A 21,439-nucleotide genomic window follows, 5' to 3' on the forward strand; every position below is an offset into this window, starting at 1 on the left:
AGTTAATAAGAGCTGTCCTAATTAGCACTACTGAAGTCGCTCCGACTTTATAAAAAGTTCCTGTACTACTTCAAGGTGACTTCTATCTGACTTTTGCCTCAAAGTAGTACTCAAGTCACCAAGAGGTCTCCTGGCAAAGTCTCACCATAAGTCGTGCAACTTTCAGGCCCCGGCAGTGTGACCCGAGCTTCATGCAGGAGAGTCACAGAACACAACAAAATGGTAGATCTAGCAGTCGAGCCCTGTAAGTTACAACAAGAGAGCCTCTGGCTATCATCTGCAAGGTTTGGTTCTGTACCTCAGGAGCCCTGTGTGACCCCTGACATTGGCAGCTGATCCACAGCCCAGGGTTACCCCTTGGCCCTGCACAAGTCCTGTAGCAGCTGTGTGAGCTACCGGTGGTGGTTGTTTTTCTGCCTCTAGGGAGAAAAAAGTTTGAGCAACCATTGTGATTGGGGCACATCTTCTAACCCGTCTGATAACTTTTCTTAAAGCTGCCCTCTGTCTTGAGGACCACCACACAGTGATGAGATTGTAGCTTATCTGATCAAAACAGCTGCATTAAAGTAGAACTATAGGCAATATTTTTTTTTTTCATTTTGGATAGAGTAAGGGAGGGTTATAAACCCATCAGATTCCCTTCACTAATTATTCCAATCAACCAAACAGATAGTGAGAGGAAATCTCTGCAAATTAAGGGAATTCCTTGGGGACCCCCAGGTCACCACTAGGTTCCTATTATGTTCCTTTCACTTTCAATATTAATGGTAAACAGGACAAATAGAGAGGGTGAATCCCCTTAACAAGAGCAAAGACAGCAATAAAATCTGACAAGCATTCTAATCCCTCTGCACTCTATCCAAAACTAAAAAGTTTTGCATTTTAGTTATACTTTAAACAAATAGGATGTTATGTCTATGTAAATATGATACAGGAAAGATTGGATAGCTGCACACCGAGGTAATGATAAAGTCTCTTATAAATACGTTTCTTATTAATTGAAGCGCAGCGCCGCTGTGTGAAACACATCTACCTGTACCTGCTTCCTTGTCCTGTGGTGTCTTTCATGTTTTTTGGATTTTACAATAAGAGACTTTATCATTACCTCGGTCTTCAGCCATCCAATCTTTCCTGTATCCATTGGTGCACGGCCGGCGAGCCGAGGCTAGCACCCTTGGGATGAGTCCATTCCCCAGCTAACCTGTTTGCACTACTCACCTGGAGCGGCATTTCCCTTCCCCACTATGTAAATATAATTACAGATATTAGTTCCAATATTTCTTCACAGGCCCCGCCATCATCTGCAGCTATTACAGGGCATTCTTATGCATCCTGTTGGATTTTTGGTGCAGAAGTAAAGAGACTTTTTAGTGTGGGGTGCAGAGCCAGGAACACAGATGAGAAGATCTTGCCACTCAAGCTTCTGAGAGTTATTATGTTTTTTGATAAGCTTGTCCACTATAACCATTTCTTGGTAGCCTGATCTCTCACCTTTTATCTGTTATCTAGACTTGCTGAATAACTTCAGTTGTAATAAATGTCAGGCTAGGTTCACACCTAAGACGGATGCCAGCAGGGGTTCGGTGCGTTCCTGTTCTCCGTTTCAGGGATGAATAAGGCCCAAATTTTTGCCTGAATTTGGACCTTAAATGGAACCAAATTCGCACAGGACCTCTGTGCAATTTTGCTCCGTAGCCGCTTTGGAGATGTGTGAACCCACTTCATTGAGACACTGAGAGCCGGTCACAATCTCCTGTCATGTGAATTAGAATGTGTTTTTGTTTTGATATTTTGCAGTTTATTTCTAAACACATTTGGCACAAAGCATCTAATAATGTAATTTGAAAGGTAAAAATATTACTTTTGTAGATAGTGCTCTAAAAATTGTTATGCTATATTGAGATCCAAGTGAAAGTCCAAAGGCAATATTTTCCAGGAAGATCACGTTGATAAATTTTATTTTTGTTTTCTGTGATCAGTGTTCTCTTAAAGTGGCTAGATTTTTCCCAATGTACATATATATTTTCCTTGATTATATATTAAAACCCTATAAATATATTATACCTTTCTGTTTTCTGTGGTAGTCTATAAAGTTTACTGCTGCAGTTTTGATATAGATCAGATTTTCTGGTAGCTGAGGCAATAATTGTTTGCTGGCAAACTACACAGGATGACATTGTGCTCCAGCTTGGGACACCACAAATTAGTATATGTATTCATGTAGACTTTATTTGGCTAAGCAATCTTTGCAGCATCTGGCATATGGTAAGAAAAAAAGTGAGTTTAAATGTGGGTAAAAATTAACCAATTGCAAAAAAAAAATAGATACTGAAGCAGAAATTGTCTATTAAACTGTATGCTACAGTTTTTTCTAAACATTTTACTATGTTTTTGTCTGTAAAGGCCTGTTGAATCAGAGTATAATTTTTCACCATAATAATAATAATGAAAAAAAAATATATAGTGCATCCATAAAGTATTCACAGCGCTTCACTTTTTCCACATTTTGTTATGTTACAGCCTTATTCCAAAATGGATTAAATTCATTATTTTCTTCAAAATTCTACAAACAATACCCCCTAATGACAACCTGAAAAAAGTTTGTTTGAAATCTTTGCAAATTTATTAAAAAAAAAAAAGTAAAAAAAAAAAAATCACATGTACATAAGTATTCACAACCTTTGCTGAATACTTTGTTGAAACACCTTTGGCACCAATTACAGCCTCAAGTCTTTTTTGAGCATGATGCTACAAGCTTGGCACACAAAAATGTGCCACTGCCCTCACCTATAATTGTGGCAGTGGCACATTTTTTTGTATGCTTGATTTTAGGTCAGGCAACGCATTGACATCTTTGCAGCCATTGTGCTACATGCTGGGTGTTCAATGTGCCCCTGTACCTTTAAGGAGGGGTGGGCTCCCTCCAGTACATCTGCCCTTATCTCATAGCTCCCAACTGTTCCTGATTTCGAGGGACTGTCCCTGATTTCGAGCAATGTCCCTCTGTCCCTCATTCCTCCTCATTTGTCCCTCATTTTGGTCTGATCTATATAGTTGTATATAAAATGCACTTTTTATCTATCAAGAAGTGTTTTCCTGCACTAAACCTTTCATCTGATTTCTAAATGGCTGCATTTGTAAATTCCAAAAGCCAGTATAAAGGAATAGTAGTGGTATAAAAAGCACTTGTGGGTTTAACCAATCTTGTTTTTTTATACAATTCTCCTTTAAGGGGTGTGGCAATGGGTGTGTCCTGTGCCTACATACTTTTGCTGATAGGTGTCCCTCATTCTCATCTGAAAAAGTTGGGAGGTATGTCATCTATCTCATCAGAATGCGTGTGCTTCCACTGTGGAGCCTCTTTTATAAGTTAAAGGTAGGGTGCCTTGCTGGGGCCTGTAGCTTACGCATATATTTGCAAATTTGTGCAACTAAACCCCTATTGTAAGTAGAGCTTGGAATTTTTCCAAGGATTTTTCCTTGGGTTTTGTTTGATACAAGCTTGGCACACGTATTTTATGGGCAGTTGCTCTCATTCTTCTTTGCAGGACCTCTGAAGCTCCATCAGGTTGGATGGGGAGCGTCGGTGCATAACCATTTTCAGATCTCTCCAGAGATGTTCAATCGGGTTCAAGTCTGGGCTTTGGCTGGGCCACTCAAGGACCCTCACAGAGTTGTCCCGTAGCCACTCCTTTGTTCTCTTGGCTGTGTGCTTAGGGTCGTTGTCCTGTTGGAAGATGAACCTTCGCCCCAGTCTGAGGTCCAGAGTGCTCTGGAGCAGGTTTTCATCAAGGATGTCTCTGTACATTGTTGCATTAATTTTTCCCTCGATCCTGAGTAGTCTCCCAGCTCCTGCCACTGAAAAACATCCCCACAGCATGATGCTGACACCACCATGCTTCACTGTAGGGATGGTATTGGCCAGGTGATGAGCAGTGCCTGGTATCCTCCAGACATGACTCTTGCCATTCAGGCCAAAGAGTTCAAACTTTGTTTCATCAAACCAGAGAATCTTGTTTCTCCTGGTCTCCAGGAGGGCTGTCATGTGCCTTTTACTGAGGAGTGGCTTCCGTCTGGCCACTCTACCATACAGGCCTGATTGGTGGAGTGCTGCAAAGATGGTTGTTCTTCTGGAAGGTTCTCCTTTCTCCACAGAGAAACGCTGGGACTCTGTCAGAGTGACCATTGGGTTCTTGGTCACCTCCCTGGCTAAGACCCTTCTCTCCTGATCACTCAGTTTGGCCGGGCGGCCCGCTCTAGGAAGAGTCATGGTGGTTGGAAACTTCTTCCATTTACAGACAATGGAGGCCACTGTGCTCATTGGGACCTTCAAAGCTGCAGACATTTTCTGTACCCTTCCCCAGGTCTGTGCCTCGATACAATCCTGTCTCGGAGGTGTACAGACTATTCATTGGACTTCATAGCTTGATTTGTGCTCTGACATGCACTGTTAACTGTGGGCCATATATAGACAGGTGTGTGCCTTTCCATGTCCAATCAACTGAGTTTACCACAGGTGAACTCCAATCAAGTTGTAGAAACATCTCAAGGATGATTGAGTGCCATGGCAAAGGCTGTGAATACGTATGTACATTTTTTTAATACATTTGCAAAGATTTCAAACAAACTTCTTCTTTCACATTGTCATTATGGGGTATTGTTTGTAGAATTTTGAGGAAAATAGTTGAGTCCATTTTGGATTAAGGCTATAACATAACAAAATGTGGAAAAAGTGAAGCGCTGTGAATACTACCTGTATTCACTATATATATATATATATATATATATATATATATATATATATATATATATATATATATATATATATATATATAATATTGCAAATATCTGCAATACACGGGAAAACAAATGTGTTGAGCCCTCATCTATATATTTTTATTTTTTCCGCACAGAGCTTTTTTGTTTTACATTCTTCTCCTCTGGCTGGGGAAAAATATGCAATGGGGTTAATTTACTAAAACATGAGTGTACAGTGGGGACGGAAAGTATTCCGTCCCCCTTACATTTTTCACTCTTTGTTATATTGCAGCCATTTGCTTAAATCATTTAAGTTATATTTTTTTTCCTCATTAATGTACACACAGCACCCCATATTGACAAAAAAACACAGAATTGTTGACATTTTTGCAGATTTATTAAAAAAAGAAAAACTGAAATATCACATGGTCCTAGTATTCAGACCCTTTGCTGTGACACTCATATATTTAACTCAGGTGCTGTCCATTTCTTCTGATCATCCCTGAGATGGTTCTACACCTTCATTTGAGTCCAGCTGTGTTTGATTATACTGATTGGACTTGATTAGGAAAGCCACACACCATCTATATAAGACCTTAGAGCTCACAGTGCATGTCAGAGCAAATGAGAATCTTGAGGTCAAAGGAACTGCCTGAAGAGCTCAGAGACAGAATTGTGGCAAGGCACAGATCTGGCCAAGGTTACAAAAAAATTTCTGCTGCACTTAAGGTTCCTAAGAGCACAGTGGCCTCCATAATCCTTAAATGGAAGATGTTTGGGATGACCAGGACCCTTCCTAGAGCTCGCCATCCAGCCAAACTGAGCTATCGGGGGAGAAGAGCCTTGATGAGAGAGGTAAAGAAGAACCCAAAGATCACTGAGGCTGAGCTCCAGAGATACAGTCGGGAGATGGGAGAAAGTTGTAGAAAGTCAACCATCACTGCAGATCTCCACCAGTCGGGGCTTTATGGCAGAGTGGCCCGACAGAAGCCTCTCCTTAGTGCACGACACATGAAAGCCTGCATGGAGTTTGCTAAAAAAACACCTGAAGGACTCCAAGATGGTGAGAAATAAGATTCTCTGGTCTGATGAGACCAAGATAGAACTTTTTTGGCCTTAATTCTAAGCGGTATGTGTGGAGAAAACCAGGCACTGCTCATCACCTGTCCAATACAGTCCCAAAAGTGAAGCATGGTGGTGGCATCATCATGCTGTGGGGGTGTTTTTCAGCTGCAGGGATAGCACGACTGGTTGCAATCAAGGGAAAGATGAATGTGGACAATTACAGGGATATCCTGAACAAAAACCTTCTCCAGAGTGCTCAGGACCTCAGACTGGGCCGAAGGTTTACCTTCCAACAAGACAGTGACCCTAAGCACCCAGCTAAAATAATGAAGGAGTGGCTTCACAACAACTCCGTTACTGTTCCTGAATGGCCCAGCCAGAGCCCTGACTTAAACCCAATTGAGCATCTCTGGAGAAACCTAAAAATGGCTGTCCACCAACGTTTACCATCCAACCTGACAGAACTGGAGAGGATCTGTAAGGAGGAATGGCAGAGGATCCCCAAATCCAGGTGTGAAAAACTTGTTGCATCTTTCCCAAAAAGACTCATGGCTGTATTCGATCAAAAGGGTGCTTCTACTAAATACTGAGCAAAGGGTCTGAATACTTAGGACCATGTGATATTTCAGTTTTTCTTTTTTAATAAATCTGCATAAATGTCAAGAATTCTGTGTTTTTCTGTCAATATGGGGTGCTGTGTGTACATTAATGAGGAAAAAAATGAACTTAAATGATTTTAGCAAATGGCTGCAATATAACAAAGAGTGAAAAGTTTAAGGGGGTCTGAATACTTTCCGTCCCCACTGTATATGCTGGTGCAGCTGTGCATGGTAGCCTCTAAGTTCAGCTTGTTCACTTAGGCCTGGTTCATATCTATGCATTTTTAGTGCATTTTCAGTTTTGCAGAAACACACTACAGTCCATTTAATATGTTTTTCTATGGGTCACATTCACATCTTTGCATATTATGGAAAGGGCCAGGGACTTTTTCTGGTTTTTGGTTCCATAGAGTTCAGTTGATAAAAAATGTGTATTGAAAAATGCAAACTGCACCTGGAATATGCAAAGTGCAACCTGCATATGTGTGAACCAGGCCTTAAGCTTTGTCAAAAAACCCTTAAAGTTGATTGGTTCCTATGCAGAGCTGCCCCTATTTTGCACTCTCAAGTTTTAGTAAATCAACCACAATGTGTCTTTTTCTCCATTCAGAAGCAGAGAGAGAGAGTACAGGGGCAGTAATTACAGGCTATCACAACAGTCATGTGATTAGAAGCCATGAATACGGGTTGGTGGTGCGATGTTGGTCTAACGAGTAAGGTGGACCCACATCCCAAAAATATCAGGGAGAAATGGAAATTGGATCCTCTTACGGGACTTTAAAGGGGACACCTACTCATGAGTAATAGAGTATACTCTATTACTCATGAGTAGGTGTCCCCTTTAAAGTCCCGTAAGAGGATCTAATTTCCATTTCTCTCTGTGATTAGAAGCCAGTCCACCTGGCTCCCAGTCACTGGTACAGAGTCTCACAAAACCGTTATAAAAGACTTTATGACTTTATTCCAGAGGAGTCAGCTTAAATAGCTCCAAGGATAAAGAATCATTTTTACCTTTTTAGATGTTGTGTGAGTCACAATTAAGGTAGAACAGCCTGTAGCTTCTTATCAGTCAGGGTTTAAAACTATAAAACGTTCCCAGTACACTTCTAACTTCAGCCTGTTATATACAGAAACTGGGGCACTTCTGATACACTTTTTACTAAATGGTTTTCAGATCAATAGCTGTTTGATGAATATTTTCTAAAAAAAAGTGGACTGTTCCCACTGTGGATCTGGCAATATCGACCAGCCTGTTCAACAGTACACTACCAGTTTTTCCAACAGTACAAATAAATGGCCACTGCCCCACCTACAACTGCCCTTTACAGCAAGGAGCACATGGAAGGGCGACGCATGTCAAATAAAAACCAAAGAAAATTGGCAGCTCAACTTACCGTCCAGCCTGCAACCAACCGAATTATCCTATCTAACAATATACGTTAAAAACAGGGGATTGGTTTGCACACATTTGCAAATACATGCGTAGGCTACAGAGCCACTTCACGGCACCCCAGTATTATCTGAAGTCCTAACTCTAAATTTTGAGAGCCTCCATTGTAGAAGCACATGCATTATAATAGATAGGCAGAGGGCAGGTGGGCCTGGAGGGAGCCCACCCCTCCTTAAAATCACAGGAGTGCACTGGACACCCAGGATATAGCACAATGGCATCAAAGGTGTCCAGTGTGTCCCCTCACCAGTATTCCAGCAGTACAAACAAATGGCCACTGCCCCACCTATAACTGGCCTTTGCAGCAAGGAGCACATGGAAGAGCAACGCATGTCAAATAAAAACCATAGAAAATTCCCAGCTCCACTTACCGAGCAACCTGCAACCAACTGAAGTTTGTACTGTTGAAATACTGGTAAGGGGATGCACTGGACACCCTTGCTGCCATGGTGCTATATGCTGGGTGTCCAGTCCACCCCTGTTCCTTTAAGGAATGGTGGGCTCCCTCCAGGCTTACCTGCCTTCTGTCTATCCATTATAATGCATGTGCTTCTACTATGGAGGCTCTCAAAATTTAGAGTTAGGACTGGAGATAATACTGATGTGCCGTGAAGTGGCTCTGCAGCTAATGCATGTATTTTCAAATGTGTGCAAACTAAACCCATGTTTTTAATGCATACTTTTGGACAGGATAATTTGGTTGGTTGCAGGCCAGTAAGCTGAGCTGGGAATTTTCCTTGGTTTTTGTTTGACATGCATTACCCTTCCATGTGCTCCTTGCAGCAAAGGCCAGTTATAGGTGGGGCAGTGGCCAGTTTGTATTGTTAATATTTTGAAACCCTTTCCAAATCTTTGTTTTTGCTAGTGTGCCTTCCTTTGCAACCTACTATAGCTGTGATTTTGGTCTGCCAGACCTTAGGGAAATGGACTATACTGATATCAAAATATCAACCTACAGTCCTACTAACCTGTTTGTTGTAGAGCAATTAGAGTTTTCTATCCTTCTTCCCTACATTTGTCTGTTGCTGGTCTTAATGATATCATCTGCTATATTTCCTAAAATGAGTCTTCTGTCTGTCAATATTTGGAGATCTCTGTATCTGAAATGTTGGTCTGTGGAACAGCAATTTAAAAGACTTGGTGGTAAATGTTTTTTTGGGGCTTCACTAGATAATTTCATAAAGGACATCTCTGGTGATAGGAGTACTCATTTACCCCAGCAGAAGAAGTCTAATGCCTCATACACACGGTCGGATTTTCCAGACAGAAAATGTTCGATGGGAGCTTTTTGTCAAAAATTCCGACCGCGTGTAGGCTCCATCGGACATTTTCCATCGGAATTTCCGTAACACAAAATTTGAGATCTGGATCTCCAATTTTCTGACAACAAAATCCGTTGTCGTAAATCCCGATCATGTGTACTTAATTTTGACGCACAAAGTTCCACGCATGCTCAGAATCAAGCAGAAGAGCCGCACTAGCTATTGAACTTCATTTTTCTCGGCTCATCGTAGGTGTTGTACGTCACCGTGTTCTTAACGTTCGGAATTTCTGACAAGCTTTGTGTGACCGTGTGTATGCAAGACAAGTTTGAGCCAACATCCGTCGGAAAAAATACATGGATTTTGTTGTCGGAATGTCCGATCAATGTGCGATCGTGTGTACGCGGCATAAGTCCTACAAGGGCAAATCTTCGTTCGTTTTTTTTTTTTAAATGCTAATCTCAGATCGAATCTGATGAGTTTACTAAAGTCACGAAAATTCCCGCACGACAGAAAAAAAATTTGGAAGTGATGTCATGTGTTGTAATGCATTTGTATTGCATTTTCAAATGATAGCTGTACTGATTAAATTAAAATCGTACGATTTGGCATTGTACGAAATTTTATTTCATGCATGTCCGATAGAATAAGGTCGGATGAACTGTCCTGATCGTCTCTTGAAAGCTCTGTACTAACGATCCGATTATCATACGATCGCTTTGAAATAAGTATTTTCCGTATGATTTTCTGATCGTGTGTACAGGGCTTAAGGGTAGGACTCAGTACAGTCACAAATCCCAGGCTGCTGCAGACACCCTTCAAAGTGGACATCTGTTGGCTTTTGCAGACACCTAGTTAGAAAGCCTCTTTGATGTCTGAACCTTCAGAAATCATCCCTGGAACCAACACATAATATTTTGTCTAGTCCTAGGCAAAGCCCAAGCCGGAGTTTTTTTTTTGTCCTCCAAAAAAATGCCTGACCTTCTGCTTCCAGATTCAGTCTCTACAGTAGGAGTCATTCAGCCTTTGAGAGCAATGAAAACTTCAGACCCCTACAGCACAACATTCTGGGCCCCATTCACAAAGCGATATCTTACCGCATCTGAGTATGCGTTAAGATACCGCACAACATTTTTCATTTTTTTGGCATTCACTAAAAAAAGCTACTAAAATATGGCACAAGTTATTTAACCCCCTGGCGGTATTCCCGAGTCTGGCTCAGGGTGGATTTTCAATACCAAAAGCGGTATCCCCGAGCCACACTCAGGATCGCATCGCAGGATCCATGTAGATGTTACTTACCTTGTCCCCTGGATCCTGCGATGTCTCCCCGCTGTGAGCTATCGTGTCTCGCTCGATTCACAGTGCCGAGCTCCGTTCCCTGCGAGCGTTGCGACACACGGGGACGGAGTACAGCTCCAAATTCAAAAAGTGAAACACACAGTACAGATACAGTATACTGTAATCTTACATATTACAGTACTGTATAAAATAATTACACATCCCCGTTGTCCCTAGTGGTCTGCCCAGTGTCCTGCATGCAGTTTTATATTATAAAAACTGTTCTTTCTACCTGGAAAATGGAGATTGTCCATAGCAACCAAAACTGTCCCTTTACATCAAAAGTGGCGATAATAAATTAGAATCACTCGCAGAATTGAGCGATAGTGATTTGTGGGGAGATCCGTCATCAAACACTGAAAAGTAATGACAGCGACAATTCTGCAACTGAGCAAATTTCAGTGTTTTTGATTTGATTACATTATTGAATAATTTGTATTATTATTATATTATTTGGTATAATTATTTATAGTTATTATATTATAAATTTTTATTTCGTTTTTCAAACTTTATCGTACCCGGGATGTCTACTAGACTCTTGTTTGGACAGATTTAAGTGAATTATTCCTAAGAATTACAGGCCTATAATATAAAATGCCAAATTTCTGTGCAAAATAATTGTACCGCTTTCAGCACCTAAAATCTGAAATAATCATACCGCCAGGGAGGTTAATGAAATCATGTGGTATTATAGTAGTAAAAGCCTGTGGTAATTTACTGCCAGCTGTAGCCGACATCCTTAACACAGGGTATAAAAAGCTAGTTGTTAAGGAATGGGTGGGGTGTGTAGATACAGCATTATACACATTAGTTACAGTATGTGTAATGTTGTATATCCCATGACCTGGAGGCTGGTGCTTCTGCCATAAATTCTCCCTGCTGTGCCTCCTTACAGTCAGCAGATATTGCCCTGAGCTGCTGTCTACTGGTGCTGTGAGAGTTAACTGCAACAAGAAAAAAGCTGTGCTGCTCGCTCGCCCTCTTCTGCCCTTCCACCATTCATAGAACCTGTATTACTACACTCCCTTTATGCTTCTGTGAATAGGTGGTGGAATCTTGACTTTCAAGTATTCTATAGCCCATTAACAGAATTTGATGAATTGTGGGGGTGCGCAAGTTCTATGAATGGTGGAGAGGGCAGAAGGAGGGAGTCAAGCAGTGCTTCTTTTCTCTGTAGTAGTGGCTGCAATTAACTCACAGTGCTGGTAGACAGCTGCTCAGGATGGTATCTGGCAACTGGGAGGAGGCACAGCAGAGCAGTAATGCAGGGGCAGCAGCCTGCAGGTAATAGGATTACACATATCTAATGTGTAAAAAAAAATTAAACTTCAGCTTTAAATTTTTCATAATGCAGATCGCTGGGTTTTGGGCACTCTATAGATACAAATTGTGACCTTAATGATATCCATCAGCACATGTCACTGTCTAATCCTAATAGAGAGACAAGCAGGTGATAGGCACACCTGAAGTCCTATATACAGTTGCTGTAGTATTTAAAGAGTAAAAAATTGGTAGCAGGATATCAGTTGCATTTACTAGACAGAGCCTTTGGGTTTAGTGTGCACATCAATCAACCGGAAATGTACATCTCATACTTAATTACAAATTTTCCTTAAATCTATTGAAAGCTTCACTAGTTTTTGTATTGCTACAACATTTAAGCCTACATTACAGACTTGATGTGACTTTACAAGTGGACCTTGTATCTGCAAGTCTGCAACTTCCTTTTGTCATTTTACATGTACCTTTGTAGAAATGTATTCAAGATGTAAAATTAGTCTTAATGAACTTGGATCGTGTAGTTAATATCTATTGATTTCCAGTATCTTAAAAATATATATATTTTTTGTAGATCTTGAATTTACCTGAACTTATTAGTGATCCAAGGTTCAAGACCAACAAACTTAGAGTCCAGTACCGGAAATGTCTTCTTGAAATTCTAACCACACGGTATGTTATTCTATTGAATGTGACTTAAACCATGCATTTCATGGTACCCTCATCTTGTGACCTGGGATATAATTGGTCAGGAAAGTAAGATGGATCAAGCAATGCATACAAAGCATCAATTTTATATTCATGCTTTCTTATACTGTTCTTTTCATATGACAAAATATATGTTTGCTGTTCTTTAACAAAATAACACTATTTTCATTCTGGAAACTTAGAAAAAAAATTCAGGCTTTTTATACATTGCACACCTTTTTTTTCTTTTTCTTCGCATTCTATTTACAATCGCTATTTTTACTAAGGGCGGATAAATCCATCTCCCTTAATTCCTCGAACTCCAGGTCTGCCTCCTGAAATAGGGGACAGTGCACATCATCTTGAGTGGGAAGGCAATGGTGATGTAGCCTTCCAGGATACATCTGTGAGGTCAGGGCTACATCAGGTGGAAAAGCAGTTATTGTATGTAAAACTGTAAGCAAAGGCAAAAAATGTTTATTTATCTAATGCATATAAGATGATTTCATGTCAGCAGGCAGATCTGCAAACAGTGTATACATACAGTGTATATACAGTACAAAAAAGATTAAAAAAATTACACATCTTTTAAATGCAAAGTAGTTAAAATTAAAAGGGATAAAATATGGAAAAGCTATACATCACCAACAATTTAGAACATTTATTCTATTCCTTGGACATGTTGAAAAATTATGATATTTCTCCTAATTGTGCACAGTCCCCAAAAGTACATTAAAGGGGCTGAAAAACCTCCTTTAGTGTAGCAGCTCCACAGTACCCCCGTTTTACTTACCTGAACCCTGTCTTTCCCACACTGGGAATGAGCACACCAGCTCCAGCCAGTGTCGTGTGTCCTGGTTGGATTGATTGATAGCAGCGCACCCATTCACTCCCGCTGCTGTCAACCAAATCCAATGACGCTTTTCCAATGGGGCACTCGAGAAGAGGAGGAGCGCCGCTGAGGGACCCCAGAAGAGGGGGATCGAGGCCACTCTGTGCAAAACCAACTGCACAGAGGAGGTAAGTATGACATGATTGTTTAAAAAAAAAATGTACCTTTAGATATCCTTTAAGGGATGCCGTTACAGCTAGTTTTTACGTTTTTATGTCTTTAGGCTTATCGACACATCTAACATTTAAAATTCGTACTGTAGCTGTTTTTCAAAATATATTTAAGTCAAGGTGGTTTGCTAGCTGTTGTCATATTGTTAATTAATATCCCTTGTTATCTTTGTGTTGTGACATTAATGGATTATGTACAGATATAATAGTTTTAGAACTTAAAGTGGTTGTAAACGTAATGCATTCTGTGTATTAAGGTAAAAAACCTTTTAAGTTTAGCCCCCCCCCCCAAATGCTCTTCTGAGCCTGATCTCAGTCCAGTGCTGTGCATTCTGCAGCAGCTCTTCTCGCCTTACCTGGCTTGGCTGGGAGCAGATGGAACCATTGGCTCCTGCTGCTATCAGTCAAAACCTGTGCGCAGAGAATGGGGGGCTGTGTAATAGTCGTTCATATGGGGCACACGAAAAGCTGTGTGTATGACAGCCATGTTGTTCAGGTCACAAGTCTTCCTCCCTGCACCTTCAGTTTATACAATCCATAAATTCTTAGCTCTGAACACCCCTTATCAGTACTGTGTTAAGATCAGCAGACCCTAACCCCAATACACATGAGGTGTCAGATTTGTAAGCCTGAGTAACCAGAGTTTTAACAGATACCTGCCTGGTCTCAGTTTTATCAGTCGTAATTAGCTCAGCTGGAGGAATGGCCAATACACATTCCTGATTGACTGGTTATTAGCAAAGACTTAAAAACTTTAAGGTATGGAGGGCGCATGCACAAGATCTCTCGGACGAACACGTCCGCCTAGTGCTCCGCTCCACAGAGACGCACAAAGCCTCCTATAGCACCCGCCAGGCTGCCTCTTCAGCTCCTGCTTCCCCACTCAGCCTTGTGAACCATCCCGGCCATGGAACCATGGTCTCTGGTGGCTCCCGGCAGAAAAGTATAAAAACATCCAGGTGGGGCTGGTACGGACCTACTGCAAGATCAGAGAGAAAGGTGAGTCAGATGTGGACCTCATGGCCACCCCACTGTCACCCCAACCAGCCACAGCTCAGCAGGATCTGCTCAAACTGTTTGAGCGCATGCTGCAGAGGACCCTCAAGCAGACCTCAGACCAGATCACAGAACACCTTTGCAGGGAGATCAGCAAACTAGGCCAACGCACCTCCAACCTTGAACAGAGGGTAGACGACTTTGAAGCCTTCCTCAGTAATCATACAGATGAGCTTGAAGCTCTTCGTGAGGAGAATTAAACACTACAATCTCAGCTGGAAGATTATGAAAATAGGGCCAGACGCTCCAATATTCGTATCCGTTAGATCACTGAATCAGTGATCGATCTACAATCCATGGTCACGGCTCTATTTCAAGAGTTACCCCTCTCCATCGCCATTGAACACCTTGAAATGGACAGGGTACAGAGAGCCCTTGCTCTACACAAGCAAAATCACTAAATTTCACTCTTACCATGCCAAGAAGCAACTCCTCACGGCTGTACGTCAATGCGAGACTCTCATGTTTTAAGGCTATGAGTATTAGTTCTCCCAAACAACCATCTCCAAGCAATGAGCCCTCAAGCCACACCTGCAGGTCTTACAGAAACATCACATCACCTACACCTTTGGGTTCCCTTGCTCCCTGCGCTTCACCTACCAAGGCCACAAGAATACCTGCAAAACTTCAGAAAATCTCCATACCCTTCTTCAGGACCTATATCTGACCTCTCCACTGTCTTCTCCGGCTGACCATCGCCATTGCTCTGCCTCCTGGTCTCCCTTATTGCCGAGTGATTTCCTGTTTTGCTATCCCTTCAGTAACCTCAGCCAGCAGTCTGACACGCCCCCTTGTAGTCCTTGTAAAAGCGAGCAGAGAGTTCTATTTCCTGGCTCGCTGTAGTGGGTGGAGGGGTCCCACAGCCCCTGGTCTGTACCACCCATAGAGTTGGTGTCCTCCTCTGCTCCCTCCTCCTCTTCCCTTCCAGCACCGCCCACCATCCCGACATCTGTTTTCAGTGCGGGGAGAGTTACAGATCATCGGGATGACAGAGTGGATCTCGGGATGACAAATCTGTATGTGAGAACACAGCTCGTGGTACAGCCCTGCCTCCCTGTACATTGGAACAGTGCGTTCTGCGCTGTCTATCACAATTCCGGTGCAGGGAGGCGGGGCTGTAACACGAGCGGTGTTCTCACATACAGACCTATCAGCCCGAGATGCGCTTTGTCATCCCGATGATCTATAACTCTCCCTGCTCTGCAATGATGGGCACTGATAAGGCACTGGTGTCACCGCCCTGATGGGAAACTGATAAGGCACTGGTGACACTGCACTGATGGGCACTGATAATGCACTGCTGTCACCGCACTGATGGGCACTAATAATTTGCACTGGAGACACCGCACTGATGGGCACTAATAAGGCACTGGTGACTCCGCACTGATGGGCACTGATAAGGCACTGGTGACACCGCACTGATGGGCACTGATAAGGCACTGGTGACACCGCACTGATGGGCACTGATAATCTGCACTGGTTACACCGCACTGATGGGCACTGGTGACTCCCCACTGATGGGCACTGATAAGGCACTACTGTCACCGCACTGATGGGCACTAATAATCTGGACTGGTGGTCCCTAACATGCAGCACTGGTAGTCCCTGACATTTGGCACTGGTGGTGGTCCCTGATGTTTGGCTCTGGTGGTGGTCCCTGACATTTGGCTCTGGTGGTGGTCCCTGACATTTGGCTCTGGTGGTGGTCCCTGACATTTGGCTCTTGCGGTCTCTGACTTCCGGCACTGGTGGTCCCTGACATTTGGCCCTGGTGGCCCCTGACATTTGGCTCTGGTGGCCCCTGACATTTGGCTCTGGTGTTTCCTGACATTTGGCTCTGGTGTTTCCTGACATTTGGCAATGGTGGTCCCTGACATTTGGCTCTGGTGGTCCCTGACATTTGGCTCTGGTATTCCCTGACATTTGGATCTGGTGGTCCCTGACATTTGGCACTGGTTTGCATTTATATTAAAATGCTTTGTATTTATAAGGCTGTAACCTATCATACCATGTGTTATGTATGGCTTGCTGGCTACAGAATGAGGAGTGTGATTTATGTTGAAGTGGGCGAGTTCACATATACAAGCCTAGTGTACCTCCAACATTCACTCCCATCCCAAAGATTCATGGGAAATGTAGGCTGACTACAATTAGAGTGAGAGAAGAAGATATCATGCAGTCACTGTTCTAAGAGATCCTCCCTGCATTTTTTGAATCACAGAGCTGACTTCCTGAAAATTAAATCAGACATATCTCTTAAACGGTAAGAAATTTCACAAATGTAATAACTGTTTAGTGTTTTGTGTGTGTGTGTGTGTGTGTGTGTGTACTAATGGGGGATTTTTTGAAAATCCCAGAGTTCTGCTTGAAACTTACTATGTCTTTCTCCTCCTTCCCTCTTACACTATTCTCTGCTCTATTTCCCATCTTTTATATTCCCTTCTTCCATCCCGACCAGAGGGGGCTGGGAGCGAGCCAGTTTCCTCTCTCGTAACAAGCCTTTCCCTTATTTTTCACCATGGCCCCCTTAAATATTCTCACCCTTAATATTCAGGGCTTGAATTCCCACCACAAATGGCTTGAAGCCTTATGGTCATTTGCTTCAAGTGATTGTAAAGTCTTGTTTTTTTTTTCTCTTAAAATAACAAACATGTTATACTTACCTGCCATGTGCAGTGGATTTACACAGAGCAGCCTGGATCCTCCTCTTCTCAGGTCCCTCTTCGGCTCTCCTGGTCCCTCCCCCCTGTCAAGTTGCCTCACAGCAAGCAGCTTGCTATTGGGGCACCCGAGCTGAGTCCCATTCAGACACGGAACCCCATTTCTGCCCTGCCCCCTCTCTCTCTTGATTGGCTAACTGACTCTGACAGCAGTGGGAGCCAGTGGCACCACTGCTGTGTCTCAGCAAATCGAGGGGAGAGTCTAACCAAGTAATTTATCTCTTTCTGGACAAATCCCCACTCCCAACTGCCACCAGCCCTAACAAGCTCAACTTCCAACAACTGCTACAACGTCACTCACTCCTTGTCTCCTGGCGAGAAACCAACCCAGCGAGGTGACAGTACACCTACTACTCCCATCCCCATAAATCCTTCTCTTGCATTTACCACATTTTGATCTCTATCGGGTCCTCTCAAGCCCTCCTGTCCTCAGTTATCATGCTCTTTACACGGCCTGACCATAATGCTGTTCTCACCTCACTAGAATCTCTGGTATCCAGGCAGAGGGACCATTCATGGTACCTGAACAACACTCTTCTCGCCCACCCTGCTCACCAGACAGCTATTGCACTCGCTATCAAAGACAATATTACCCACAACACAACTGACGACGTATCCCCACTGACAATTTGAGAATCTCACAAACCTGTGCTTTGAGGCGTTTGCATTAGCCAAGCCACCCATTATAAAAGGGAACGCCTGGATTCAGCACCAACAGGTTGGAAGCCGCCTTTAATCCGTCCCACACGGCATTCCACAATAATCCCACACCCGCTCATAAACAGAATTTAGAAAAGACCAGACTAGTACTAGATCTTTTTTTGACTGAATCAGCGTAAAAGGCTCTATGCTGGTCTAAACATAAAATACATGAAAGCAAATAAACCAGACACTTTCCTTGCTTTGTCCCTGCACAGATTAGACCAAGCACATAAGCCTATTCACCTAAAAGTCACCAAAGATTCATACTCTAGTAACCCACTAAAAGTGTTAGTGATATTTTGGCAATACATCTCTGATCTATACTCTGCGAAAACCGGTTTTGATGAAACCCGCGCTTCAACCTTATTTTCCAACCTCAACCTCCTGTCCTTCTCAGCTTCACAATGTACTGATCTTAACCTACCCATCTCTGAACTGGAAGTTAGGAGCGCCATTAAAGCCCTGAATACTAACAAACACCTAGGTCCAGACAGCTTCATGGCCACCTAATTTAAACATTTTATTAATCTCCTTGCCTTCCATTCTATCCTGAAAGGTCACACACGATGACTCCCTCACAGCCATGATCTCCATGATCCCCAAATCTCACTCTGATGACTCCTCCTGGGCCAATTATCTCCCAATCTCTCTCCTTAATATAGATATTAGGTGTCTCGTTAAAATTATTTCATCCCGCCTGAATCTAATTATCGGGTCCCTCATTAATAAAGACCAGGTAGGGTTCATCACCTTGAGACAGGCTGGAGCTAACGTCCGTCAGGCAGTCCTACTAGCTCACGCGGCTGGTTCTTGTTGTATAACCACATGCTTTGTGTCCCTAGATATCAAAAAGTCCTTTGACACCCTCTCCTGACCTTATTTTCATTTTATACTGCGAAGATTGGGTTTGGGACCACATTTTCTCAATTGGATCTCCTCCCTGTACACCTCTCACTTGGCCTACCTCAAATACGCTGGCTATAAATCAGATCTCTCCCTGTCTGCTGTGGGCTGCCCCTTGTCCCCACTCCTATTTGTCCTTGCTATCAAGCCCCTGGCCCAAATGGTGCGCTCCAACCCAGATATCAAAGGCTTCAAGCTTGGTGGTCATCACCACAAGCTATGCCTGTTCACAGATGACATTCTCCTCTTTCTCTCTTCACCACTGACATCTACCCCTAATCTCCGCACGACTTTGGACCAATTTTTGGCAATTTCGGGCCTTGTTGTAAATCCACGGAATTCTAAAGTGCTTAATGTCTCCTTACCTCTGTGTCATGAATCTGCAGTAATGTTTCATGCCCTGTCTGTGTGCTTACCTCTCTAGTCTGTGTATCAGCTTAAGGATTGTGCTCTCAAACCTGCATGTTTACGTAATCTTCTCTCAGCATGGCTCCACTCCAGCCTCTAACAGGAAACACTACTTAACTTTGTGCACCGCAAGGCAGCCTTGCCCGAGCAATAATGTGTTAAGGGTTGCCTGTGCATTTCTTGCTGTGTGCTCTACATTTGATTCTGTGTATGGACTTTGGCTTGTTATCCTGACTATTCCTGTCTGCTTATAGCCCCAACCTTTGGCATGTTCTCCTGACCATCCCTGTCTGCTTGTTGCCCCGACCCTTGGCTTGACCTCCTGACTATTACTTGTTGCCCTGGATCGCTGCTTTCTCTCCATCCACCAGAGCCAGCTGTGAGCATGAGCTAGGAGACCCCTGGGGGCCACGACCTGGAGTCAGCTGCAGTGAAGTCCATCCTCACCAGCCTCAGAGGCTCTGGTGAAAACCTGCTGGCTCTTAGACTCCGCGCCCTTGGGAATCTCCTTTGCCCTTCACGAAGTACTCCTATGGGTAGCACTGGAGACCATGGACTGTGACCCACTCTCTGTGGATAACCTTCTATGGCTCTGTCCAGTCGATCGAAAGACACTGCAGAACCCTGTCACCCACCACTTTTTATCTCTATGGGATAGCTTCAAAACAAGGTTTGGATTCCAATTCGCCCACAATCTGCTCCTTTCCTACCTTCGGAATCCTGCCTTTTACCCAGCCTGGTCCTCACCCTTTTCCTTCCACAGATGGTCATCGGCCAACCTTTTTCCCGCTTATAAATTTACAACCCCCAACACCTTTAAACCATTCCCTACCTTGTGCAAATTATATGGAATCCCTAGCTCTGAACTCTTCTGCTACTTCTAAATGAAATATTTCCTCACCCCGTGCCTGCGAACAGATTTCTCTTTGCCTGACCTGACCAATTTTGAACACATCTGCAAAAAGGATCCACACATGCTGGGCCTAATCTCCACTTTCTATGCGCAACTGTTAGACCCACCCCCTCGCCCATCTCTACACTACGTAACCAAATGAGAAAGTGACTTAGATCTTCAGCTAGACACCAAGGACTGGTTCGATATTTGGACTGCTACCAAACTGACCTCTCAGCATGTTGTAGCCCTGGAAGCGAATTACAAAGTCTTAAAGTGGTTGTAAAGCCACTATAGTATATTCATGCCATCCCCCCAGTGCTCATGTGACTCCTCGCCTCTCTCCTCGGCTAACAGCTACAGCGCGAGGGGCCAAGAACTCCCGCTGACGTCAGCCGGGAGGAGAGGAGGAGAGAGGCAAGCAGTCACATGAGCATCGGGAGGTGCTCTAAAATAAGGTAGAAATCAGCATCTTTTTTATATAGCAGACACTGGGACACATATCTTATTTAACAGAGAGGATGGCATGAATATACTATAGTTATTATTGCAGCAGGAGGGGAGCAGAGCAGCACTGTCACAAGCTGACAGGAAGGGAGGGGGGGTGAGAGGAGGACAGAGGAGAGCTGCGGATGATGGAGGCACATAATTTGACCACGGTGTCAGGGCTCAGTAGCCATAATAAACTGTGGTCAGTGTACAGGGGGGAGGGCAGAACCAGGCAGGGTCAGCCAGATATTTTAGGTTATACGGGGGGCAAATTACATAGCACAGGCACTGTGCTGTATAACATGCTTTAAGGGAACAGGATCCATTTTTTTTTGCTTTCAAAATCTTTTATTGGTTTTTTGAAACAACAAAAAAATAGAATACAGAGTTTGTATCAAAAGATCGTGTAACTTTAATTGTTAAATAACATACCCCTGAGGGGGCTAGAGAGCTAACAGTGGAAAGGCACAATAAGATTGTCTGATTATTGCGAAGAGGATCAATGCCTGTAGAATTGTTACTGGAACATATATAGAAAGGGGCCACTAAGATCATTGACCGTTACCTAGAGAGGCTCTAGGAGATCCCACCGGCACCCCTAAAGGGATCATGCTGTGCACAGTAGGAGCCCCCATGCCTCCCCTTACCAGCGATTGTCTTAAGGCCCTAGGGTCCAGAATATCATTTCATATTAATTACTGGAGACTATAACCTTTCAGTGTGAACCAAGAAACAGAAATCAGTTAATTGTCCCAATACTAAGGATC

The 21,439-nt window shown here is 43.2% G+C and overlaps 1 protein-coding gene across 6 annotated transcripts in view; it reads left to right on the forward strand.

The window, feature by feature from the left end:
* The window catches only part of SUGCT (succinyl-CoA:glutarate-CoA transferase), a 1,840,030-nt gene that overhangs the window by 810,984 nt on the left and 1,007,607 nt on the right, over positions 1 to 21,439 (forward strand). For all 6 annotated transcript variants that reach the window (XM_073630531.1, XM_073630530.1, XM_073630532.1 and 3 more), the window contains exon 11: positions 12,328 to 12,425. In XM_073630531.1, coding sequence (XP_073486632.1) covers positions 12,328 to 12,425 — 98 coding nt within the window. The remainder of the gene's footprint in view (positions 1 to 12,327; positions 12,426 to 21,439) is intronic.

This window comes from Aquarana catesbeiana, linkage group LG05, assembly GCF_042186555.1.
Source record: "Aquarana catesbeiana isolate 2022-GZ linkage group LG05, ASM4218655v1, whole genome shotgun sequence".
Classification (NCBI taxonomy): domain Eukaryota; kingdom Metazoa; phylum Chordata; class Amphibia; order Anura; family Ranidae; genus Aquarana; species Aquarana catesbeiana.